Source organism: Phyllostomus discolor, chromosome 1 (assembly GCF_004126475.2).
Source record: "Phyllostomus discolor isolate MPI-MPIP mPhyDis1 chromosome 1, mPhyDis1.pri.v3, whole genome shotgun sequence".
Taxonomy (NCBI): domain Eukaryota; kingdom Metazoa; phylum Chordata; class Mammalia; order Chiroptera; family Phyllostomidae; genus Phyllostomus; species Phyllostomus discolor.
Window position 1 is genome coordinate 166,180,187 of NC_040903.2, and position 27,985 is coordinate 166,208,171.

The 27,985-nt window shown below is 39.3% G+C and overlaps 1 protein-coding gene across 4 annotated transcripts in view; it reads right to left on the reverse strand.

Annotated features, from left to right (window-relative positions):
• Positions 1–27,985, reverse strand: part of RAB27A (RAB27A, member RAS oncogene family) — a 64,414-nt gene that overhangs the window by 8,855 nt on the left and 27,574 nt on the right. For 3 of the 4 annotated variants that reach the window (XM_036033833.1, XM_036033821.1, XM_028508189.2), the window contains 4 exons: positions 14,075–14,249; positions 11,493–11,578; positions 9,437–9,540; positions 5,029–5,152 (listed from right to left, as the gene is read on the reverse strand). In XM_036033833.1, the coding sequence (XP_035889726.1) occupies positions 5,029–5,152; positions 9,437–9,540; positions 11,493–11,578; positions 14,075–14,227 (467 nt within the window). In that variant the 5' untranslated portion in view covers positions 14,228–14,249. Of the gene's footprint in view, positions 1–5,028; positions 5,153–9,436; positions 9,541–11,492; positions 11,579–14,074; positions 14,250–15,594; positions 15,957–27,985 lie in introns of those variants that run through there. The other variant, XM_036033829.1, reaches the window with a different exon arrangement.

Consider the following 27,985-nt stretch of genomic DNA (forward strand, 5'->3'; position numbering starts at 1 on the left):
TCAAATGCAACTTTATCATGCAACATGACCAATAAGATGTAACTCTATTATATAACCTATATATTATGGTTCAAGACAGGGCATTCACACCAGAAGGCTACTATTGTGTTGGCTGTGGTCATTTTGTTAACTTGACAATCTAAGGGAAAAGAGGTCAGTGCCCCTGACCAAACAGTCTCGTGGCACACCAGTGTACAAGGTGCACTGATTGAAAACTGCTGCAGTAAAGGGCTAGTGTATGGATGGTTTCAACCTGGGAGATTGTGCCAAATGAAACCTAGATCCTATACTGACTTGTGTGGGGCTCTGATATCATCCAGTTTGCAAAGCAAACTACTAGAGCTCAAGCCATTCATACCTCATTTCATCTAGCTCAAACTAGATGAACACTGAGCATTCTGCTGAACTAAGCCACTTGAAATTCCAGAAATGGACTGCACTCATACTATGAATGCTGTAAGCAAATGCTTTTAAACTCATCCTTCATTTCAGAAACTCTTGAGCACCTTCTTCATCAATAGCCAACAGCCTTCCGTGGGAAAACAAGTTGTTTTAAATGTGCTGCCCCTTAAAGAGTAAACCCTAAAAGGTCTTATCACGAGGAAAAAAATTGTGTCTATATGTGTCAATGGATGTTAACTAAACTTATTTTGGTAGCCATTTTGTAGTATATACACATACTAAATTATTATATTGTACACCTGAAAATAACTCAATATTATATGTCAATTACATCTCAATTTTTAAAAAATTTGTTGCTAATTTCTTTGCCCAGCACACGAAAGGTGTACATTCAATCATCATGCTTTCATCCCATTCACAATTTTCTCTCTTTTCTGCAACTCTGAACCAAAAACAAAAGGCTTATCATGACCACCAGCTATCTCTGCTAAGTAAAGCAGAGCATGGGAGGGAATTTAAGTGCAACCATTTAAAAAAAAATTTTTTTTAATTTATTTTTAGACAGAGGGAATGGGAAGGAGAAAGAGAGGGAGAAAAACATCAGTGTGTGGTTGCCTCTTGCACGCCCCCTACTGAGGGCTTGGCCCACAACCCAGGCATGTGCCCTGACTGGGAACCAAACTGCTGACTCTTTAGTTTGCAGGCCAGTGCTCAGTTCACTGAGCTACACCAGCCAAGGATAGGTACAACCATTTTTATTCACAAAGTCCTTGCCTTCCCACGGTGGCTGGTGCTCCTTCAGTACCAATCCCAGCGTCCCTTCTGAGTCTATATCACAGCTGATACAATTAACTGTGTAAGGGGAAAACAATCCTTTTTCTCTTTAGCATGGATTTTCCAATGAGAAATAATTGAACATGTTACCCTCACCCACACATGGCACAAGTAAACAACAGCTTCATGTTCTGTGTGATTCTGTCCAGCTAGTCTGTCAAGGAAACTATCTGCCAGCATGCACACGTGACAGTACTTGGCACCAACACCGATGGGTCTCAAAGTGCTGTCCTCAACCACCAGCAGCAACATCTGGAAATCAACTAGAAATGTAAATCTGGGGACTCCGACACAGACCTACTAAATCAGAAACTGTGGGGCCCAGTGGTCAGGTATTCTGAAGCACACTAAAGCCTGAGATCTAGCAGCACCACCTAGGAAAGGACTGTCGGCAACACTGTGTTCTGCTCTCTTCAAACACATTTGTCACTGACTTTGTAGCTTTTCTCACAAGTGTTTCAGCAACAATGTGAATTGTAATAGTTTTTTGACTGGCAGGACTACAGATTTGAACAAACCTGTTTTGTTCTCTTCTCTGACTTCACTGACATATTATTCAATATAAAACACTGGAAAATATTATTTTGTATGTATTCTAGAAAAATGTGACTGTTTTACTAATAAATCACTTTTGTTGTGTTAGGAAGTGATATAAGAACATCATGTTACCACTTAACCAAGTCTTACAGCAAAAAAGATTTTACAGGGAATGAGAGGTAAATGGGTTCTTAGTCTACTAGAAATAAATTTTCTGTTATGCATCATCGTGCATCCAATGTGCCCTTTCCATCCCGAGCTGCTGGATGAAGTGCTCACTCACTGATGTGCTTGTCCCAGCACGGGCGGATTTCTGTTCCACGTCTGCACTGGAGCATGTTCTTTATTAGCTTTGCAAAGTGTTTCTGAGACATAGCCTGCCATTTTCTGAACGTATGTGTATTTCAGAAAATCGCTTGTGAACCAATAATCCATTTTTCTGAATTGAGGATAGAAGGTAATAATAATAACAAAGTAATAACAAAAGTGCAAAATAATAACAAAATAATAACAAAAGTGCAAATTTATCAGACAACACAGCAATGATATGAAGATATGCCATAAACCATGTTTTCAGACAACACATAAATCAAGTCACCAATGCAGCCCTTTAGTGCATGTGCAACCAATGAAAATATTATCATTAAGAATAAAAAAGATTTCTGTAAAAATAATCATTAAATTTCCGTGTCAGATTTGTTATAAGCAACAAACCAAATTGCTCCATCATATTTTCCTCTGAGACTTCCAAACAGCCTATGGAACTATACTTTGTACTTCCTTATTCTTAAGAGAATTCTGTTTCCATCCCTTTCCATTCTTCTCCAATAGTTTCAATGACCTCATCTGCTGATCCTATCTCTCCTCATTTTAATTCAATCCAGAAACTTCAGTTTGAGCCTCTCTCTAAAATATTCCCCAGGCCTATGATCTGAGCACAGGAGAAACAATCCAGTATCCACAGATGCCCCACGGAGTCTGAAGACAAATGCGGGCTCTTCCTAGACGGAAAGTGGAAATCTGAGGACCACGGCAACAAGCAAAGGGCTGAAGAAGCCCAGAGGAGGAATAAGTCAACCCTGACTGTGCCCCTGGACTTGAGAATATACTTGTTTGATCTAGCTAACTCTGCTGGCTGCCCTATTTTCTGCTTTTTGACCTTTACTAACTTCTCAAAAGCATGGTCCAGGTTCGTGGTTTCCATTGCTTCACCACTCACTTCCTCCTTACCCCCTTGCGACACAGTTCCCAGCTTCAGCACTTCGCTATCCTCTGTGGTATTTGATCACCGCCACTCCATTGCAGGAGTGCCTCTCAACCAGGGCTGGGGCGGGAGCCTACCTGAGTCGCCTGTGGGGCTTTGTCACCTCAGACAGAGGTTCTCAACCACTGTGCCAGAAAATCATATGAAGGGCTTTAAGAGACACCAGTGCCCAGGCCCCCATCTACTGTGCCTTTGAAATATGTCAACTTGGCTAGGTTGAACGACATTTCCCAGAATTCCCTTCCAGTTAGGGTGAACCACAGAGATCTGGGGGATGGAAATGAAGCAGAAGCCATTCTGTGGCTCTCATACACTGTCATTTATCTGCTGGTTTACCTTGTTGGCATAAGCCAGCAGCCACACCTGCACCTGCTCCACCTTCTCTAGGTCCTCCTTTAGCTGCTCCAACTCCTGGGCCAAGTGTCTTTGTTTAGCTCTGTAAGAAGTGTCCTGGCTGCTGCAGGACACCCACGCTGTCTAGGTCAGAGGTAGCAATGACTGACACAGGGCTTGGTCTGTCAGCACAAGTCCCGGCTGCTTCTTGCTCTCTCCCTCTTTAAATCTGTCTTCCCTTCCTAACTACCTATCTTGTGGACTTCAAATTTCAGCATCAGACTCAGCACCTTACAGAGACTGCCTACACAGCTCCCACAACTGCATGACATCAAATCCCTTCATACGCAAGTATATATTCAACTGAACTGTGCCTGATAAAAAACCACACCAGACCAATTATGTCAGAAGCCCAGAGGTGAGGCCCGAACATGAGTATTCGTTAAAAGCTCCCCAGGTGCTTCTAACATGGTTCAACACCACCTACCCTTGAGGGAAAACTTCCATATCTTACTGCAAATCCCTACCAGAGTAAGCCAGCATCATTGATGGGAGTGACCCTTTTGCTCCATGAGCTAGACTTGAGAAAGATTTAAAATCCTGTTCTGCTTCACCCTATGTATTTTCTCTGATTGAGTCCTTTTCCTTTTCCACAAATTTAGCCCCTGCCCACTTCACAGATCACTACGATCTCTGTTCCCGTCTTTCCTCCTTCCATTTCATTCCAACCACAACCCCCGGACTGATCTGAACAAAGTACTCATAACATCCCTCTGTGTCCAAAGGCTTTCAGCAACTCCCTGCTTGCTGAACCTTCATCAGCCCAAGAAAGAGCAGAGCAGAGGTCTTACAATGAACAGAGCAAGGGCCTCCACTGGCCTCCTTGGATTCCATCTAACAACCAGGGCCACTAGCCAAGTAACGGCCCCTATATTCCATACCACTCCTCAACCCCACTTGCTGCCTCCAACTTATATTAAGGGCAATTAATACATACACATTTGAGCTCTCATTGTAGCAAAGGTAGAAAGAAAGTAAAGTACAAATTCCTAAATTCCTTAGTAGAGGTGCCCTTTGTAGAGAGAAAAGTGGCTGACCCCTCCTTCCATGTCCAATTAATGCTGCTGCTACTATGATCCTCTTCCCAGAGTTCAAAAACATAGACAGTACTCAGCTGATTTTGTGATCCACCACAAAAACACAGTCTAAACCAAAGGGGATCTTCACACTCCCCTCCCAGCACAGAAATTTCTAAGCCAACAAGGCCTGCTCGTGTGCTGGAGCTCTCCACAGCAGCGTGTCCACTGGCTTTGAAGTTTCTTTGCTGACCCCAGAGGATTTCCTATCTCAGGGGTCTCCCACTTGCATCTTACAAAGGAGGCCTTACAAAACTAGGACATAAAGCTGTCTGTCTTCAAACACCAAGAGGCTGAGAAAGTGGGACTGAAGCACAGAACGAGGGCCCACCCCCAATGTGTTTTCTATGGGTCCCACTATTATATAATATTAATATACAAAGTAGATATTTTACACCTCCCAAGACCTATATCTGGGTGCTTTGGTTTTATTTTTTGCTTTTATATTTTGTATTATCTATTCATGTACTCATGTGTTTACATTGGAAATGTTTTCTTTCGATTTCTCCACCAAACACTCACCCATATTTCTCTGCAAGTCCTATGGCTTCCTCCTCTTTCACTGCTCTCTGGTCTTCCAGATCGCTCTTATTTCCACAGAGCACTATATCTGGGTTTTCACAATATGCATGCATTTGTAGCTGGCCTGTGAATATAAAAAGATAAGAAAATTATAGGTAAACAATATTATGAGTGTGTGATCAATGGTCTAGGGCTCATTGCTAATTTTAAAACTTTTCCACATATTTTCTCCCCACAGCAATCATAATTTTAAAAGTCATCTCCCTATAAGCTAACCTATTTTCATCTAAAACATCTATTTTCATCTATTTTCATCTATTTTTCACATTGTTCTATTATTCTAAGGCAGAATAAATTCATTTAAAACTAGATACAGGATTAAATGAAGAGAGAAAATCCAGAATAAATAGTCAATGATTCCATCACCAGAACCCCAAAAAGCAGGGGATTACAATTACTATTCCACAGCCTTTATTTCTTTCACCTGAAAACCTGTAGACATAATTTTCAAAAGCAATTAAATCAAACAAAAGAGCTTCATTAAGCTAAATAGTCTAATCTTCCAAAGAAGGAAAATAAAGTCTTTTTATTACTTAACACACCCCATAATGAAATTAAAGCAGCCCAAACTTTCACAAAGTTTATGGCCTAATTTATTTTTTATCATGGTTAACCAAGAAAGTGTTGACATTTTAGTTCCTCATTATGAAGTTGTGTTCATTTACCTTATCAAGAGAAAGTCAAAGTGGCAAGCATTTACTGAGTGTTAGCCTGAGCCTGATACTTGGTGTAGAATTTCAAAACAATGACCTTTGCCCTCAAGGGACAACCAGGGAAATGAGAAATACCTGGGCACGACCAAACCGCGCAGTTTCCAATACCAGCCATGCGTTCCTTCCTCCAGGCTGTTGCACATGCTGTCCTCACCCCCTGAACGCCCCACCACAGCCTTCCTTCACAGACTCCCCTCACTTCCTTTAAGACTTGCTTCTCAGGTACCTCTACTGTGAAACCTTTCTGGTCTCTGAAGCAGCTCTGTGCTGTCAATGCCTTGTATGTCCAGCGGCATGGGTCTAAGCATGAACTGAGGATCCAGCATGTCTAAGGTTGAGTCCTGGCTCCGCCATTTACTAGCTGTGCCACCCTGGGAAACTTATTAGACTGCTCTGTGCCTCAGTTTTCCCATATGTACACGTGGATAGTAATTCATCAGGTTAAAGTGAGGAGTGAATGAGTTAATTCAGTGATTCTTAAGCAAGATCTGTGAACCAGCAGCCTAAGAACTTGTTAGAAATATAAATAATCAGTTCCCAACACCAATCTACTGAATCAGAAATACTCAGCACAGGGCCCAGAATCAAGTGTAGATGCACATCTACACTTGAGAACCACTAAGTTAACATGTTGTAGCATTTAGAAGTGCTATGTAGAACAGGAAGAAAAAGGAGGAGAAGGAGAAAAAGGGCTACGTAAATATTACTAGTAATAATGTTTAATAATGTTTGTTTTGGTCAAGGTAGAGTGACAGGTAAACACGGCTAGCCTCCTAGTAACAACCACATCAAAATTCCAACAAAACTATAGAACAACCATCACTAAGAACAGTCAGAAATAGAGGTGAATGGAAGTCTGATAACTATGGAATTAAAGAAACCACATCCATCCAGACAGCTAGGGGAGACAGAAATGCAGAACAGGCTCACCCCACATCCAGGTGTGGTGAATAAAAATGTGGGAGAAATATCTTGGAAGCAAGAAGTCCCAGCACCAGGACGATTAAGTCCCCAAAATTGCTAGCTTAAAAAAAAACAAAAACAAAAACAAAAACAAAAACCAGTGGGAATTGAGTTGGTAGAAGAAATTTCTGGAGTCCCAAGCTGTTCCTATTAAAGAACTCACACACAGGCCTATTCAGACTCACTCCCTCTGAGTCCAGCACTGGAGTAGCTACTTGAACGTTCATTCTTCATTTTCTTTTAAAAGCATATTTGCAACAGGCAACCTTTGACATACAGGGAAGAACTGAGGTCTCTGGCATCAAGGCAAAAGCTGAGGGACAGCTTTCTCTCAGACAGAAAGGCAAGCAGAGTCCATGGTCCCTTTTCTGAACCCTTACCCCACAGAACTACAGAGCTGGAAGGCGGGTGCCATGTCTCAGACTCCATCATATGGCTAACACCGTTCATCCTACACTGAAGATCCCTGAGGCTCCATCCATCCAACTCATGGGCCCACCAAGCTGTTAACAGTGACTTTTCCATATAAAAGGCTGGTCTTGGCTCATGCTTCACAACCTCCTGAATCCTCTCAAAAAGCAACAGCCCACCTCAGCAAGCCCCCAATGCCTGTACCTCTTGCTAAGTGGCCCCAGGCACAGCACTAGCAGCAGCCAGCCTAGATTCACAGCTTGGCTTCAACTGGGAATGTCCAAGCCCACCACAAGTAGCAGCCATCTTGGATGGCTTCATAGCTTATGCAGGGTGGCCCCAGGCAGAACACAAGTCGGGGATGACCTTGGCCTGCACCACCAGGAGAACCTAAGAACCTGCGCACCTAATAGACAGCTAGAGACTATGTCGGAGCACCACCACCCTGCCCCTGTACAGCTGATTCTCCATGGAGGGTAGAGGTTAGTGGTAAGTGGTCAAAACCAATCCTTGCAGCTGACTACCCTGGGTAAATCCCTCTATTTTCCTGCCAACAGCAATCAAGGCTCAATTACAAGAGGAGGGTGTACTCACCCACAAAAAGGGTGCAACTCAAGTATCCAGTTTGGGTCATAGGGGAAGCTTTCCTTCCAGACCCTACAGGACACCTACTACATTAGGCCACAAAACCATATTAGAGTATTAAAGCAGCTCTACCCAATACATAGAAACAAACACAGGGAGGCTACCAAAATGAGGAGACAAAGAAACATGGCCCAAATGAAAGAACAACAACAAAAAAAAAACTCCAGAAAAAGAACTAAACAAAATGGAGATAAGCAATCTATCAGAGTTCAAAACACTGTTATTAGGATGTGCAAGGAATTCAATGGGTACTTCAACAGAATAAAAAGACCTGAGCAGAAATGAAGATCACACTAAGTGAAATAAAGAAAAATTTACAGGGAACCAATGGTGGAGTGGATGAAGCCAAGAATCAAATAATAATAATTTGATTGAAATAATAATAATAATTTTTATTTGGTAGGGTCTAGAAAGTATGATTATTGGTGGTTTTTCTTGTTATTTATTTTTTCCTAGCTTTTTCTAAAGACTAAATTACTTCTGTAAAAAGTAAATTAATCAATGCTTTGAAAAATCTCATTTAGATGCCCTGGCTGGTGTGGCTCAGTGGATTGAGTGCCTGCCTGCAAACCAAAGGGTCGCAGGTTTGATGCCCAGTCAGGGCACATGCCTGGGTCGTGGGCCAAGTCCCCAGAAAAGGGCACATGAGAGGCAACCACAGAGTGATGTTTCTCTCCCTCTTTCCCCTTCCCTTCCCCTCTCTCTAAAAATAAATCAATAAAATCTTTTTAAAAATATAAGAAAAAAGGTGCATGCTTAAACAACCACAACTCAAGATGATCTATGATAAGGACCCTAAAATTAGTACCAAATGTAATAGCAGTAGTGAAGGACAAAAACATTTATTCCAACTAAAGTTATCCCAAAAAATTTCTTGGAGGCCATACTTTGCCATATATTAAAGAATAAGTAGACTTCTAACATCACAGCTTTCCCAATCAATTCTCTAGGTTTGTACTAATACAACCAATGGAAGAAAATGTACCATTTACAAGTTATTATTTGGCCAAGTAGCAGGATTTTAAATGGCTACTAACAATCATTTTATAGGCTGGGATCTCTCCAAAAAGCCAAAATGAAAGTTTATATATACATATTATGCTGGGGACCACTTCTGCCAATGCATTTCTAGAGTCCTCCTAGCAAAGCCTGGCCCTAAAAGGGGCCTCTAAGCAGAGAAGTCTAATCCATTAAGCCTTCTAAAGATATTTATGTAATATACATAATCTGTGTAATATATGTTTTAAACCACAGAATGGTACAAGACTTGATAATGCACAATAGGCCAGCAGATACTTAGTGATTTAACTTCTCTAGGTCTCTACACCCTCCTTTACAAGATGGGGCTGAGTCCCTTCTGTGGAAAAGGCTGATGAAGAGATTACATAGAAAGCACTGCCTGATACTTGGAGCATAGGAGAACTCGACAGCTTTGTTAGTACTGCTAGGAAAAGCAGAGCACTTCAGTTATCTTGCCCCAAAACTAATAATCTTGCCCCTTTAAATATCATTTAGAACAGTACTAAGATTTCTCCGAAAACAATTTACAACAAAAGTAGAATATAAGAGGGCATTTTATTGTAGGGAGTGGGAGGCAGGGACACGATAACACTTACTTATCCAGTTTCTGACATTGAGGAAGCTTTGCTCATTTGTCAGATCAAAGAGCAGAAGAAACCCCATTGCATCTCTGAAGAACGCTGTTGTCAAGCTTCGGAACCTAGGAACATAAAGCAGACTGATCACCTAAACCACGGCCCCACTCCTAAAATATAAAGCCACCAGCAGTGCCTCAGCCTCTCACAATAGTTCATCAATAACAAATTAGATGTTTAATAACATGCCGTTGTTTCTAATAACTTCACATAACACATGCATATTACAGCTTTTAGTGACACAAGATTCAGTGAAGTATACTATTATAAATGGCACTTTAATAGTATAAAATTATGAGTATAATCAATGATATTAGGTATCTTACAAAATACAGTAAATAGCTATCTAGAGCAAGAAAGATTATATGAAGTATATCTAGTTTTTTTAAATGCCAACAATTATCAAAAGTTATACTTGTAATTTTCTTTTAAAATAAAAACAATCTACATAAACATAAAATTTTTAAAAATTAGATGATGGTATTCCAAAAGTGTATGAGACAGTTATTTATCCCTTATATAAGTTTATGTGTTAACAGACCATGTGATTTGAAAACTCAGCCTGCTGGACAGGGATGACAAAACTAGTTTGTGACCCTTTAGTCTCAACCAATAATTTAGTATCAGGTAGGAGTTAACCAGACCAAAACAATGGGACTGGCTGTGCATGTTTTCCCTGTTCTGTGGCTTGGCTTCACCTGACATTGCAACGTGTTCTGTGTCCTTTGATTTCCAATCTCTACAGCAATCTCTTACCTCTGATGAACCATTCCTTTGGCTTTAAGGTGGGAGTGGTAATGACTCAGCACCTACCCTTCCTTGGTACCCTCTCTTCCAAGGTTTTAACCTGCTGTCTCCCCTCTTGCTCCCTCTAACAGTTTCCTCTTATTTTGCCTTTATGCAAAGCCTGCAACTGACAGACATAGGCTCCAGGGAAGAAAATACTGGTATGAATTTGTCATTTAATATTTTATTTTAAGTTTTCTCAAATATTTCTAGTCAACGGTCCTACAAAAATAGTCTTTATGTTTTAGAGACACATACCAAAACAGTTATGAATGAAATAATCTGATATTTGGAACTTGCTTGAAAAGTATTTGGGAGAGGGAATAGGAATGAGGGATATACATAAAGTAAGATTTGCCACAACTAGCCCTGGCTGGCGTAGCTCAGTGGATTGAGTGCGGGCTGCGAACCAGGCATCAGAGGTTCGATTCCCAGTCAGGGCACATGTCTAGGTTGCAGGCCATGACCCCCAGCAACCACGCATTGATGTTTCTCTCTCTCCCTTTCTCTCTCTCTCCCTCTCTCTCTCTCTCCCCCTTCCCTCTCTAAAAATAAATAAATAAAATCTTAAAAAAAAAAAAAAGATTTGCCACAACTTAATGACAGCTGAAACTGGGAAATGAATGCATGAGCTCATTATATACACTATCTTCTCTATATACGTGAAATTTTCCATAATAAAAAGTTTTAAAAAATCCTTCGAGGAAATCTGTGAGAAAGAAACAGAAATCTCAGCAGATTCCTTCAAGGAATCTGTGAGAAAAAAAAAACAAACCTTAGCTAACTGAAAGCAACTTTACATCAAGATTTCATGTGACTTATTTTGGTTAAGAAACTTCTGATCATGTGAGTTAATTCCAATCAGATTTTCCACTAGGTTTCAACAATCTGGTGAGAATAATACATATGTATAACTCTGTAGTTTTTTGTGGCTAAGTGGCAAAAGCCAATGGAAAAAGGTGTATAGGTCTTTTTGAAAATGAAGAAGAAAAAGAAATAAGTCCATAAGTAAGTTGGTCTACTCTGAAAAGGATTCATTTTTCCTTTGACCTTGTATGAAATAAAGCCACTGTTATCAACTCGGATAAATTTACTGCTGATTTCGCTGTACGTCTTATCCAGATGCAAATCAGCCAATCAGCTGTCCCTTTCCTCCTCAGGTCACTGCAAGAAAAGTACAGCTGTTTTCCCCTTTCCTCTGGTAAGAGGCATAAAGCTGAAGATCTCATACCTCTCCTGCCCTGCTGTGTCCCATAACTGCAGGTGGATTCTCTGGCCTCTGCCAACAGCTCCATCTGGCCCATTGGCTCTGTATACCTAAAACAGAAAAACAAATGAGAAAAAGAGAACTTCTGAGACCAGTGAACTCTTCTTACTTTCCTATTCAGTGCAGCTCTAGCAAAATCTTCTAAAGAAAATCTCATTTCGAATACAACTTTATTTGTATTTTTTAATTCAAATAACTGTCTTTGAATAATATAATAATTTGTACTAAAATATATTTTTATAAATATATTATGAAATATATAAATAATATGCAATTTCAAAGTTCCCTCAGGTCACACATCTCAAGAAATACTACCTTTCTATGACTTTTCCCCATCCCATCTTTAAAAAGTACTCTTAAAACAATTTTATAGAAAGTACCACTGACAATCTCTTTCTCCATAAAAGCTAATGGAAAGATTGGCACAAATTGTCAAAATCAACTTTTTCAGAACTCTGAATGTCAATAAAAACAGTAAGTTTTGTGCTGTTCTAACTTGCCCTGTTCTCATCACCCTCTCCCCAGCTCCACGATAGTTCTGAACACCAACAGGTACATAATCATAACAGCTGTGAAAACCATCAGAACAGCAGCCGCTGCAGGCAGTGGAGGCACAACAGGTTCGGAGCTGCCCCAAAGTCTCACCCCCAGAGAACTGAAAGCTGCCTGTAAGGCTCCATTCACAGGCCTGGTCTTTACATTACCTGACTCAGAGCTGCTCTGTGAGAATGACCCTATACCTTGGGCATTGGTGAAAATAATCAGCAGCAAGCATTTAACAGCTACCAAAAGCAAATATAGTTGAGACTAACAGAAATCTAACCAAAGGACTTAAAAAAGAAACAAGTAGAAATGAGATGTCCATAGGAAGGTTTGAAAAGCTGGAAAACATTCCTTGGTACCTACTGGGCCATGTTCATGTGTAGGGCTGTACATATGCCCAGGAAAGACCTAAAAAGGCCCTAATCCCTCACCTCTGACTGGCCTTCAAGCTCTTCTCAAGCATGAAGTGAAAGCTAAGGCAGACTTCCAAACCACCTACAGGAGCAATAAGTACATGTCACAACACACACAAACACACAATCCCTCGGAAAAGATGAGAGACTTTCTGGTTTAAGGAATTTAAGAAATTCTCTGTGCACTCATTAGCTGACCACTAAGTTAGCTGAGCAAAGACTTCTGGAGCTACACATAGCAAAGAATACACTTTCCAGAATTAGACCAAGAATGTCACTAAATGAACAAACAGCAACATAAGTAAACAAACAAACAAATAAAAAACAGACAGTAAAACAAAAACAAAAAACAAAAAAAAAAACAAGAAACTCTCAAAGGGGGGAAGAAATCTAATTTCCAGAGTTGCCACATTATATTATTTTAAATGTCCAGTTTTCAACAAAAGTTATGAGACATACAAAGAAACAAGAAAACATGCCTCATACACTGGGGAAAAAAAGCAACCTATAGAAACTATTCTTGAGGAAGCCCAGGTGTTCGACTTACTAGACAAAGACTTTAAACCAGCAATTATAAATATGTTCACAGAACTAAAGAAAACTGAAGGGACTAGACAAAGAACACGGACGTGGACAATAGTGTGGGAATTGACTGTGGGAGTGGGGGGTTAGGATGGGCAAAGGAGGACGGGGGGGAATTGGATAACTGTAATAGAACAATAAAAAAATGATTTAAAAAATAAAGTAAAATAAAATAAAAACAAAAAAATTAAAGCAAAGTATGCAAATAATGCCCTACTGAATCCAGAGGGTCAACAAAGAGATAGATTATTTTTAAAATTATTATACTATAGATATTCTACTATACGGATAACAACACAGTATTCATAAGAGGGGCTCAAGAGTAGACCTAAATTGGCAGAAATAATAATCACTGAATTTGAAGGTCAACTGAGATTATCTAGTCTAAGGCACAGAAAAAAATGAAGAAAAATGAAGAGTTTCAGAAACCTATGAGGCACCATTAAATATACCAACAAATGCGTACTGAAAATCCTATAGAAAGAGGAGAGATTGAAAGAAGCAGAAAAATATTTGAAGAATAATAGCCAAAAATCTCCCAAATTTTATGAAAATGTTCATCTGTACATTCCAAAATTCAGCAAACTCCAAGAAAGATAAAATCATAAGGATTAACTAGACACACAATCATCAAATTGTTAAAATCCAAAGACAGAAAGAGAACCTTAACAGCACATCCAAGGGATCCCTGTAAGACTGGTTTATAGGATTCACAACAAAGGTAGACAAATAATTTTGTGGCGTTCAGAGAGAAGACAAAAGCCAAAAAAGTATCAAGGGAAAATTCAAAAGAATCTTCACTTTTACATTGTCTGCTTGGTTGTATACCAAGTGTCCCTCAGCACAGCCTTTTAAATCACACCGCCCAGATGAACACAACACTTTCATATGTACCCTTTAATTTTGGATTACAGCCTTTGTCCTCCTAATTCCTACAAAGTAAACTAAACACACAGGTAAATGTGGACTCAGAGATTACATTCTTATTTAGAAAGATATAGAACTTACCACTCTCTTTTCCCTGAAATCAATGCCCACTGTTGTGATAAATTTGGAGTTAAATTTACCATCTGTGTACTGGTAAAGTACACTGGTCTTCCCTACTCCAGAGTCTCCCAAAGCTAAAAATTTGATGAGGTAATCATAGTCTCCATCAGACATAATGAAGAACTCAGTGGTTCACCTACAAAAAACAAACAAACAAACAAACAAATGCATATTAATTAAAAAGCCAGTAGAAAATATTAGAATCCTTCATGGATAAAGTCACATTTTAATATCCAGGTCAAGTACTTCTATGTAACATCTATATGCCTAAGGGTTCTGTGAAGAGAGGAGTAGATATTATTTACTGCCTCCAAGGTCCTAACAATTTGCTAGAAGAGATGCTACTGAAATAATAAATAACTAACAGTTTAGTTCAAATTTAACATACATATTATAGTACCGTTAAGATAAAAATTCAAACCAACAATGACAATCAAAAAGGTAATGTCATTGAGTCTTATAAGCAGATCATATAGAACAAAAATTAACAAAGAAACGAAAGTGAAAGGAGAATGTTTCAGGAATAATAATAATCCTTGGAGCAAAAATGGTTCCAATTCCTCACCTCCCCTACTTCTTTTTCAAAGTCTCCTAGTGCTGGATCCTTGGCTTTTTTCTCTTATTACTTGCACTTCTAGGCAATTTCATTTATGAATTTAAATGAAATAATTCATATTCATTTTCACATATCGTTATAATTCCTTCAAAGATAATGCTGAATTAACAAGTAAAATTTGGCTTGCAGCTTCTTTATGCTGTTGTGGTGGTGGTGGTGGTGGTTGTTACTAGGTACATATTAAATCAGACTCTTCTGGACTATCACTGCTCACTCAGGGACTCAGTTCCAGATTCAAGCAGTCACTATGCAGAAACCATAGTTCCTCAATGCCTGTGGCGGCTCATTTACCTATGCTTGCCTTGGTATTCTAACCAGAAATGCTACCAATTAAGCTCTCCAATGGTGACTAACACAAGCATCTACTTTAGAGAAGAAAATTTCTTGTTTTTACCAGAAAGACCTAACCATACTTTTTTTATCCTTTGCAATCAGCAATTTTTATTATTTTTTTATTATGCTCTAAAAAGATTCAAACTATTCAATATTTCAGTCTGACTAAAAACGTAATCTAGCTCTTTGGAAGGCTTCTTTTTATCCTTCCATTTCTAATACCAACAAATCCTCCTGAAAATGAGAAAACTAATCAGCTACCTCATTAGCACTGACAACAACTCTACTTGCCTTTCAAACATACATATTCACCAACCCATACACAGGTCAGATTCCCTACGTTAGATGCTGATTTTCCTCTCATTGTCCCCGTCTCACCCAGCCCCATTTTACTCAGCAACTTTACCACAATTCTCAATACATCCTATAGAATTATTCCCACAGATCCATAAAATTAATAAAAACTCTGTCAAGGACATTTATTGGTTTTGAAGGTTGCCTCCCCCACCCCATCCTCAATTTGGTGACTCACTTTATGCTCAAAAATGCTGATTGCTGAGATTCAAGAGCCACTGCAATGTACTTCCTCAGATCTGGTGCCTGAGTGCAGATCGGTGACTTCACATTCAGATACGGCAGGTCAGTCGATAAGGGCAGAGCCTCTACAAACATTCATAATTCTATTTGCACACTATAAAGAGTGACACTTTACAATGATGGCTTTCCTATGTTATAGCTCCTGCAGTCACAGGTGTAGGTTGACAGTATTAATGGTGTGTAACAGAATTCTTCTCCAGAAGATGATCATTTGGGTACAAAAATATATTCTAGTATGTCATATCACAGCATCTCCCTTGGCTCCAAGGTATTTAGAAATAAGAGCTAAGAATTGAAAAGCAGGTCAAGATAATGTTTAATCATTTTGGGGGTTCCCCTCAAAATGAATGAGGAAGCAGAAAGCAACTCCAAATTCTGTAATGACATTGGTGCAAGAAGACACTGTGGCTGCCTTATTTCCTGTTCACATGTCCTTTGAAAAATGTAGGTCATTTCTAAAACTATGTTTTCATATCATTTAAGGTACAAGAGAAAAATGCTGTAGCCAATGGCATCACTATTCTACAATTCTCTAAGCTCACCTGAGTGGAATTTAGAAACAGATGAAACTATCTCTGTTGTACCAAAAGTTAATGTATTTAGTTATCATGGGAGAAGAATCACACATGTAAGTATACAAATTATCTTCATGGGTGTTGTTTTCTATTCATGTTGAAAGCAGTACTTATGAGTTTGTTCCCAAACCAAGCCATCCTAAAGGAAGTGTTAACAAACCAAACACTATAACTGAAGGTATAGCTACCACCATTAAAACTAATCATAGTTTGCACTCTTCAGACTGTACCCTTAGACAATGACCTGCAAAATTGCTGATCTGAAAATAAACGCTCAGACCTTTCATTCTCTGGGTTCAGTCTTCTAAAGGATAAAACAGAACCCAGAGAGGTTAACTCATTTGCACAATCAAGAACATAGGTCTCTTAACCATGAGCCCAATGTCCATTCTAGCCCAAACTCTGGGTCCATTACTCACATTTTTTACAAATGCATATTAGGCTTAAAAGCAACTAGGTATGATATCACACAAGGAAGCTTAATACATGACCTCTAAAGTCAAACATGGGTTGAATCCCATGTTTCCCACATACCAGCTACTCAGATGTCTTTGTCTTGTATTTCATGTTTCCACTGTACAAAAAAGATCATCTATACTACCTCACAGCACTGTTCTAAGGATTAAGTAGACTACTCTTTGCAGAGAGCCCAGCACAACGCTTGGCACATCCTGGGTACTCAGTAAATGTTAGCTCACTCCTTTCTCCTCTTGATGGACAGATCACGCAGGCTCTGAAGACCTAGAACAACTTCTGAAATTGCTGGGAAACTTAAACATATATTTATAGCACAAAAGACTGCTGACTGGCTCAGAGTAGTTTGCCAAGTCAATAAAGATCACTTGCAAACTAATTCCATTTTCACTGGTTCAAACAAGTTTCAATTCATTTTAAATAGATATGCTAATGTCAAAAGAGTTATGACCAGCTTAAAAGCAAATTCAAATTTGTATAAAACACACACAGCAATCCATTTTAACAAACTCATACTGGTTCACAATAGTTTGAATGGTTCATACTAGTTCAGAGGGAAAGAGTTGAGATAAAAAGGTTCCACCTATAAAACTATCTCTGATTGATCTAAAGCCACTCTGGCTAAACCCAGATATATTTAACCAAAATTATTTGGTTCTGGTTTTAATAGCTTAAATTGTTTCAGGCTAGTTTTAACTCACTCTAGTAAGTTTAGACCTGGACAAGAAGGTTCTGACTGGTATACAGAAGGTTTGATTGATTCAGAGTATATTTTACTGAATCAAACTAGTGACCAATTAAATCTATCTCCAACCACATCATACTTGCTCTAGTTTTATCAAACTGCTTGTAACTATTTCAAGTCACCTGCAAAATGGTCTTTACTAGTTCAAAACAGTCCAGATCAACCAATCTAATGTTCAAACAGTTCAGGACTAGAAAGGTAACATAATAATTTGTTGGGAACCCCCACCAAGGCTAAGGCTGAGGGAACGACCTTGGACTGTAAGCCAGCAGGGAGACAAAAGCTTATTTCCCTGGCAGGAGCGCCACTTCTGCTCCTTTTACTTCACCCTGCCTGGCCCCCAATGCTTGGTTGGTTAGCCAATGACGGATAAGATTCCCCAAGGGGGAAACGACCTAAGACAGGCATGATCACATGGGAGGCCCCCAAGGAAGGACTTTGGGGGCTACAGCAAAAGGGGGTGATAGACCCCCGCCCCTCAGCTTTGACAAAACCTAAGTCCTCATTGTCTTCAAGAAAATCTCCTAATCTCTTGGCTGCCTTAGTTCCCTTGCTCCACCTAAGCCTGAAACAATGACAGAGGGTTGTTCAGCCCTATGCTGGAAAGGGCAGGTTCCCCTGGTGATCAGGCCTAAGAAAGAATATGTAACATCCTGTGAAACCTTCTTTATTTAGAATACTCTCAATGAAATGATAAGGGTCCAAGGAAGAAGTTTGTTCCTCAAAGTTTTACAGCTCTTTAGCTATCTGACCCTGACTCAAAATAGGCCCTCAGAGTTCCTTGTTATCTATTGTTTGATCCTTACTTCCTGGTAATGATTACTGAGCTTTACCTGAATTCCTGTGTAAACGAACCCAATAAAAGCCTGCTCGGGCAGGAGAACAGGGCACTCTCCACTAGAGAGAGTGGTCATTTCATACCTATTTCCCCACAGGACTCAGTTGTCCCTGTGTATGTTTTTCTCATGTTTCGGCGAGCATCTGCAGCCACGATGGACACTGCTGGCTCGGTATCCTTCACAATAATTAGTCCATAATGCTAAACCAATAGACTTAAATTTTTACTTGTAATTACTTCAATTGTAATCAGTTTGAACCAAAATATTTACTTCCACTGCAGTAAGGTTTCTTTCTACAGCTGAGCCGCTTGTCTGTGTTAGAATACGGTACACAGGCTGGGAGACAGGAGCACCGGCAGAGGAGGGTACAATAAACTATAGGGAAAGAGTGATGAGTGACTCAGGCTTCTTTGGTTGAGCAGTCACCTCCCGTTACACCTCACAGACCTGGCAGCGAAACACGAATCCATGACCCAGCAATGAAATAGACAGTTCAGCTGAGGAAACTTTTAGCATATTAAGAGGCTATGTAGTATTTGTTCTAACTTGGCCACAGTGACCAGCCAGGTTGGGTTAGTGGAGACCAGAATTCTAAAGAGTAAGGAAGCAGCAAGGAAATAAAAGGAGTCAGGGAACAGGCAAGTCTTCAAAGTGATAATGAGGATTTTTCAGGGTTTGGGCAGCGTGTTGGTGGTGGCAGGCTCCTTATCTTGCAGTCTAGATAGTCAGACCCTGCAGTTAATGGAATTATTCCCTCTTTCAGCAGAAGATAATCCTGGTCCACAGCAAACCTCAACCCCATCCTGAAGTCCCCTATGTGCCTGTCTCACCACTGCTTCCCTCCACTAAGTGAAGGTAACTTAACATTTAGGCTCAACTGCTAGTAGGTTTTCATATAGAACCATCGTCATATAAAAATTATTTTTTTGGTTTCTTATTTTTTGTCACTCACATCCTAAATATTCTTCTGGGGCCTGTTTTTTCAGAAAGAAGTGACTACTCACCAAGTATGGAAATAACATAAATTACTATTATTATTTTAATCCTCACCCAAGGATACGTTCATTGATCCTAGAGAGAGGAAGGGAGAGAGAGAGAGAAACATCAATTTAATAGAGAAACATCAATCAGTTGCCTCCTATATATGCCCTGACCGGGGATTGAACCTACAACCCAGGTAACATAAATTATGTTTTATGTCAGAATTTTAAAATAGAGAGGGAAAGAGTAAAAACACACAGTACAGAATTTGACATTTGGGCACAACACTTTGTGCATAATATTTCCAGTAATTACTCCAACCTATTGATGCTAAAAATGGGTTAGAAGCCTCCATCAGATACCCATGGGTCAAGCACTTCATGTGCGTTAGTGTAACAACCCTCATCACAGCCCTAGAGGCAGATGGTTAACACCATACACACTTCTCCCTTCAGAAGGATTTTGGTGCCACAGATTCTGGCACAGATGCCACAAAGAGGGGATCAGTAACTGTGTCTTGGGCAGCCTGTCTACATGTTAGCATGGCTCAACTCTAACCTATTATTGAAAAACAGGAAAAAAATTGAGGTTAAGAGCATGGACTCTAGAACCAGATTACCTAGATGTGAATCCAGTCATGTAACTTTGGAAATTTTTCTCTCTTTTGTCTCCAGTTCCTCAACTGTGAAATGGAAATGTCATTTTATTTTATTAATTCTAATGTTCATACACTTGCTTATTTTAACTTCTTTAAAATTGAGGTGGGTCTTATATTTCACGGTCTTATAACCCATGACACCTAGCAGTTGCTATTAAATCAGGTTGTGCTAGAGCCCTGGCCAGTGTGGCTCAGTTGGTTGGAGCATCAGCCCATGAACCAAAAGTTCATGGGTTCGATTCCCAGTCAGGGCATATGCCCAGGTTGCAGGTTCTGTACCTAGTAGGGGTACTACAGGAGGGCAATCAATCGATGTTTCTCTCACAATGATGTCTATCTGTCTGTCTGTCTCTCGCTCTCTCTCACTCTCTCCCCTCTCTCTGGAATCAGTGGATATATCCTCAGGAGAAGATAAAAAATATATATATATTATATATCAGGTGGCATTGGAGATACAGTTGTGTGAAAACCTTTGATTAACATCCCATAACAAAATAAAAAATGCAGCATCAACACATTTTAGATACGATGAGGCACAACAGTAAACCTAGCTCAGATGGTTCTTGTGAGGACTGACTTAGCATATACATATAAAGTTTAGAACAGTGCCTGGCATGCAGTAAGTTCTATTATAAGTAGTAACTGCTATTAACATCATCATGTAGCAATCTAGCTTCCCAGGATCAATATGCAGACAATAGTCCTCTTCTAGAACTGTGAAGAAAGAACTGAGTCCTAAACTAAAATTTAATAAGATAAAAAATAGAATCTATAAAGAACACTTGATCGCTTCTCGGCCTTTTGGCTAAGATCAAGTATAAGAACACTTGAACCTGAGGTCATTTCTTTAAACCTGTAGCTTCCTGAAGTAGCATCTAAATACCTCAAGGAAATGTCCCCTGAAAAGTCAAGAATGTCCCAGTTTGGGAGATGCAAAAGACTTTCTTATTCAGCTCACTTCTGTCTCTCCTCCTTACACAAATATTTTTTCAGAGTGTTCCCCACCCTCACTCATCAGATTAACAATAGAAAGCAAGGAACACCCACTTCCTCAACATGGCCTAAGAGGTGATAACTGCCTGGTGAGAGAAAGTCAATGGTCTTCTCCCTTATTTAAAAAAATGAAATGTATTTTAGTTGGTTCCTCGGGGAATAAGAAGAGAGTGGTTTTAGTAAGAGCATATTAAGAGCATATTTAGTTAAGAGCAAAGGGTAAAGATATATTTTTCTCTCTCACCCTCGCTCACACACACAGACATACACACTGTAGCCCAGATTCCCTATGAAGCTTCCTATTAAAGTTAGTCATAGACTCCAGCCTTTGGATCCCCTATCAAGGTGGAATCATTCTAAAACTCTTTCAGATAGGACAGCCATTTCTTAAAACCCAAATTTTCCCTCTATCGCCCATGGGATAGGATGTTACTAGCTGAACTGAACAACTAACTACATGTGCCATATACAGTACTGAACATTGATGGTTCTACTTTATCTGCGTATGATCCTTACAGGGAACTCAACGTCTGTACAAACTTACACTAACTGTATAGAGAGTGATGCTTTCCCAATGTGATGAAAGTGTGAACAAGTCACATTTTGGGCATTCATGTGAAGATGCAAAAGGAATAAAAATATAAAGCTCAATAGAGAATAAAGAGAAAGTTTTAACAAGAGAAACATAAGGTATAGTGTGAAGAATTTTTTTACCAGAAAATATTTTGAATTTGTTAGAATGCTTAATAAAATATTACAATGTTCTTACATAGTACATGGACTTCAGTTGTCCTGGCCTGATTTCTATGTAGAAATAGGAACATGTGACAATATTACTTTTCCAATAACAGCACAGAACATCAGCATTTTGAGAACTATATTGCCACATATTCTTTCAAACATTTTAATGTCCCCTTATCCAGGGATGCATTTGGAGAAAAAAGTTTCACATACCAATGACTGGCATAGAACTATAAAGTCTATTGGTGTGTTTTAACTTTAATGTTAAAAAGCAGTAGGCTTTCCTTGATTTTTTGTGGCACGATTGTTGGGCCATACCTGGCATTGTGGAGGACACAGGTAACAGAGACAGCAGAAGAGGGAAGAGAAATCACACAGTGTGGGGCAGGAGAGAAGAGGCATTTCATAGCGTACCAACATATCAACAGGGCCAACTTGTGTTTACCAAACAAGCCCAGGGCTATGGCCCTCTTAGGCCACTGCAATTCCTATAGCCTGAAGTACAACACCTCTACTCTCACTACAAAAGCAAGATGCGTACTGACCAAAAGCGAGACTACCCATTTCCACAAGAGGAGAGAGAGTCTCCGCCCTTAGTGCCCGTGAGCTTCCTCCTCTCAATTTCTGGTCTAGGTGTGAGTAGACAGATTGAGAGTGGAATTAGGTGAAATTGTAAACGACACCCTGGCTGGCGTAGCTCAGTGGATTGAGCGCGGGCGGGGAACCAAAGTGTCCCAGGTTCGATTCCCAGACAGGGCACATGCCTGGGTTGCTAGGCCAGAACCCCCAGCAACCGCACATTGATGTTTTTCTCTCTCTCTATCTCCCTCCCTTCCCTCTCTAAAAATAAATAAATAAAATCTTTAAAAAAAAAAAAAAAGAAATTGTAAACGAAAAGCGTTTCTTATTTGTGCAAACATCTCAGGCAGAGAGAAGCAGAAATCAAATGGTGATGAAAGATAGAAGGAAACTGGAATCTAGTTCTTCCTTGTCTCCTTATTGAAAGATGAGTTTGATTTTATCAAAATTCAGAGTACTCAATTGTAACTGCATTAGACATTCACCTACAACTTATGACTCGTAAATGCATTCTTATCATACAGAGTTTTGTATAGTTCCATCCTTAACAGTGAGGGGAGATATTCAAGGATACAAACTGACAGGACCTAAATTTGCATATCTTTTGGCTTAATATTAATGTGTGCCTGATACATAGGAATATTTCATTTCCTCACTTAAACAAAGTAAAAGGCTAAGTTCTAACAGATGGTGATATGCCAATATACCAAGTTATTCAGAGAAAAAATAAATGATCTGTAAATACTGTTGAATTAAATATCGATTTCCAAATATTGCCAGGACATCCAAACCTATCCTCATTTGCAAAGGCTTCCTTTAGACATTTGCAAATTCTTCATAAGCATTAAAGAGAAAAAAACATAATAAAGGAATGTTAACATTACCTTAGTAGGTGACCAACATAACCCAGTAAACAAATAGTAGAAGCAACTACACATTAGGAAATAAGGGGCACCAGAACGATTCTTGGAAGCAGAAAATATTCTTCTGGATGACCACTGTCAATGACTCAAATGAGATACTGGATTTTTTTTAAATTTATAAGACCATTGACTCAAAAGATGTTATTTGTTGCCCTAGCATATTGTATGATCAGGATATGATTGTTTATAGGAATCTATGGAAAGTAAATTTACCAAAACACTGAGTGTTGTATTGCTTACAGTTTGTGACAAGTACCTTTTGTTTTATAGGTATAGGTAACAGAAAAAGGGCACACTAGAGCACATGTAATTTGCAAAATATAGGCAATACAGTAGCAATAGGAGTGACTGTTTGGTTGGCTGAGCAATACCTCAAATAATGTGACAGCACCCTCATAATGGACACAACCATAAGCCACTGGATGGAATGTCCAACCCATGGTTAAATGTGCTTGCTAACGACACCATGAAGCAGGAATGTCTCCAAGAATCCAACAGAGGTATAAAATCTATCAAGTCTACTCACACTCAGCGGTTACTTTTGGGGGGACATAGGAGGAGACGGTGGTAACAGGTGTTGGGGTTGGGATCTCCTAAATTCAAACAAGAGGACACCACCACCTACCTGTGTAAAGTGAGCAGCAAAATGCCTGATGGAGATCAATATATCACAGCTGTTCTTATGATTACAACAGATTAAGGCTTCGATACTGATTATATGTCTTTAAAAACTCTGAAACTTTACAAAACTCAAAGAAGGGACTGACAATATTTTCCAAAAGTGGAAAAGGAGGAGTGACAGAGGGAATTCTGCTATTAACAAGCTCTGAAGAGGTCAAGTGAAGAAGTGCAGGCTATGTCAGAGTGCCACCAAACTCCCAGGCCTGAGACTCAAAGGTGGAAATACTAGGAGTGACAGTGCCGCTAGCACATCCAGGACCGTGAGGGTTACACATCAAATAGCACCAAAGGACTTGCTATTAGAATGTGCATTTCATGGTTGCCAAACACAGAACACCTTTCCATTTTTGACCTAGAAAGGGAAAAGGGAATCTGGGATTCTGCCAAGCCTTGTCCTCCCAGAACATGGGACATGCATGAGAAGGCCTTTGACCAACACAGACTGGCTCCCACTTGCAGCTCACCTGCCTCAAGTCTTTCACAAGCTGCAATATAGGAAAGATGCCAATCTGTGTGGGAAACACACCAAATCAAGAAGCAAATCACTTCACTTTGTGAAGAAGCAATGTTGTTTTTCTCAGTCCAAGAAAAAACTTAGGATGGAAAATATTATGAGTTAGAAGAAGCAATACCTATTGAGGATGACTGTCCAAATAACAAAAAATAATTAGACAACTACCCCTTGAGTTTGCAGTAACTGGGAAGAGAGGACTCCTTTATCACTGCCTTTTTTAAAAAATGAGAATATGAGTTGACAAGAGAAAATTTCTGACATATTCTACATTAAATTACAGCAAGTTAGAGTGAAAGACGAGAGACAAAAGCAATTAATTAGTTAATAGCTGTAGGCCAACTAACAACAGATTTCTCACAGTCCTGAATGTATATTGGAGCTTGGAATCAACTTCCAGGCAGCTATTAATAGAACCTGTAGATGTCACCATATCAACTGATGCATGAATTTTCAGGACTGTTGCCCACAACCAGTCAAAGTCATAAATATTTTTCCTTATGGACTGTGCACCTATCCTAGACTGTCTCCACTTCATCTTTTCCCACCCCCTCATCTGGACCGCATATTTGAAAGCTGCTGAGATAAGTCTTAAAAGTTCTCATCACACACAAAAATTTAGGTAACTATTAAAGGTAACAGATGCCAACTGCACTTATTACAGTGATCATTGCACAATGTGTAAAAATATTGAATCATTATGTTTTCCACCTGAAACTTAGAATGCTGTATGCCAATAATACCTAAATTTTTAGAGTTTTCAAATAAAATTTTAAAAAATAGAAATAGAAAATTTTTAATTTAAAAAAAAAAAACACTAAAACAGGCCCAGAAAATAAAATCCATTTCCTGATGTTGTCATACCACTAAAACAATAATACTAGGATTCTCAGCCTCTCTCATTAGGAGGCAACAAGTTATAGACAGCTGGCTACGGGTCTTTTGGTCCTTGTCAGGAGTAGTCTCTCCATTAATATATTTATAACATTTGTTGAACTGCTCCCTAAGTATCATATTCTTTAATAGCTGAATCCAAAGGATAGAAAAGAAACTTACCTAATGGACAATGTCTAATCAGATATACTTCTTACTGATTCTCAAGAAGTCTTTCCTCGTTCCACCTATTCAGTATGCAGACTCTTAGAACAGACTGTTTGCATTTCTATCAGCAGCTGTTGATAGAATGGGGTGTGTCTTGGATTTACCTGTGCAAAAGGCTGAGAACCACAATGTACATGCAGCCATCAAGCCAATTTCTAAATCAGCCTCTCAGATCACAGTTGGCTTTTTTGTTATTGTTGATTTCTAATTTTATTGCATTTTTGTCAGTAAATGTGGTCTCCATAATATCAGATTTTGAGGGATATGCTAAGATGAGTTAAGTTTTATGAACGTCCCATGATTACTGTTTTTTTAATTGGAATAAAAGATCTCATAGTCAAAATAGTTATAGATCAGATTTGGGGACCTCTAAAGTGTTCATTTATGCTGTTTTCCTAAGTTATTTGCTTCTGCCTTTAATGCATACATGTTATTTGAAATTCTTATAAATGTGTCATTAATTGAAAAGACTGTAATTTGCACTAGTCTTTTCTCTTTGTCTTTCCTTTTTAAAAAAAATGAAGCATGGTCCTGGCCAGTGTGTCTCAGTTGGTTGGGGATTGTCCCACAAACCATGAGGCCTCCAGTTGGATTCCTGGTCAGGGCACACGTTTGAGTTGCCAGTTTGATCTCCAGTCGGGGCACATGGTCATGTGCAGGGGGCAACAGATCAATGATTGATGTTTCTCTCTTGCTCCCTTCCCCTTTCTCTCAAATGAGAATAAAATAGAGCTTGAAAGAAAATTCAGAGTGGATTCATTCATGTGTCCATTCTTGTGAAAATATTAAAGGAGGCATATGTGAGCTCCACTCCATGAACGACAGCCGGGCTCCAACACGTGTTCAGCCCATGTTTGCTTTCATCCTGTTAGGACAGTCAACTGAGCAATGAGGAATGAGCACAGTGTACTGCCTCATAACGTTTTATTACAGATCACTGTAGAGATGATTTTATGTTTGAGGAGCTTCATGTCTGACTTCTATAAATGTGAGAGCTATTCTAAGTTCATAGTACATCAATGTCTTCACAGCCAGTCAGATATTACCGCATCGAGTCTCAGAAACCTACATAATGCCATCACAGCAAATCTTACACTCAGGAAAGTGCTCTAGTCCACCTGTTGACACAACTTCTACTGCAAGTTTCTTCAAATAAAATCGTACATGGCACTCTATCATATAAAAAAATGAAAGTAAAGCCATTCTGATGAAAGGAGTAAAAGTAAGGTCCCCACCTCCACGGCCTGTGGACCCAACAAGGGCCTAACAAGAGCTCCATTGTACACACTTGGAAAGCCAATACACAAAGCCCTATGTTCAGGCTGGGTCTGAGTCACTTCATTTGCCTTCAGCTTTGTACCCAAACACTTCCTGGCTACCTAAACACCTTAGATAGACAACTCTTTTATAAAGTCTCCCAGGCTTTTTTATTTAACAACTCCTAAAGATGCCACCTCTCAGATCTCCTCCACTTAGCACAACCTTAGGACTCTTCTCACCTGGGAAGGAAACCTGAAACGTACTGGGTGTCCCCAGGAAGAAAAACAAGAAGGGTTGCCTAGAGCTTGAAAGAGTAAGTCTATAGGAAAGCGTCTTGGGGACAATGACCACTGGTCACTCATGAGGAAAGAAGAGGTGTGGTTAAGGGCTCGATAGCCCTGGGAAGATCTAGACCAAACTGGCCGTCAAAGATCCAAGAGGCAGCACCACCCCTTGGGACAGAAAACCAGCATTCTTAAAAAAGGGAACTGTTGGGAAGATATTTGTAACCAGCCACATTGGTGACATTTTCCTGTATTTAAAAGGGCATACTGAGGTCATTAGAAAACGCATCCAGGTTAGTCTTGATGTACTCGAGAATGTATACTTGGGTGGAACCTTTACAAGTCAAAATAGTCTTTGGAGAATATTAATAAAATGTTGACATAGAAAACAGAATAATTGAGAATATTATTTGTGCTGTGTCAGGAGCCACTTTAATATGAAATTAGAGCACAGAACAACATAGAGAGGCACTTTTTTTTTTTCAAATACCAATGGTAGAAAAACAAAATTCTCTCCACTAACTTAATTTTTTTCTATGAATTCAGAATAAACATTGCTAGTGTTGTACAGGGGTTGGCAAAAGTAGGTTGGCAGTTATGAGCACATGAAACAATTTTTATTCTCATATTATTATTTATTAATTCTTGTATTATTTATTTGTATTACAACTGTAAACCTGCTTCTGCCCACCCCTGTATTTTATCTATAGAACTCCTTGTTGCAGCTAATGGATATGTTATGAGGAATGTTTTACAGGCACACCTTAGAGATACTGCAAGTTTGGTTCTAAAACCACAATAAAGTAAATACTGCAATAAAGTGAGTCACACAAATTTTTTGGCTTCCCAGGGCATATGAAAGTTATGTTTATACTATACTGTGGTCTGTTTAGTGTGCAAATGCAATGTCTAAATAGTGAACATACCTTAAAAATACTATATTATTTAAAAATGCTAATTGCACAATAAGAAATATTTAAA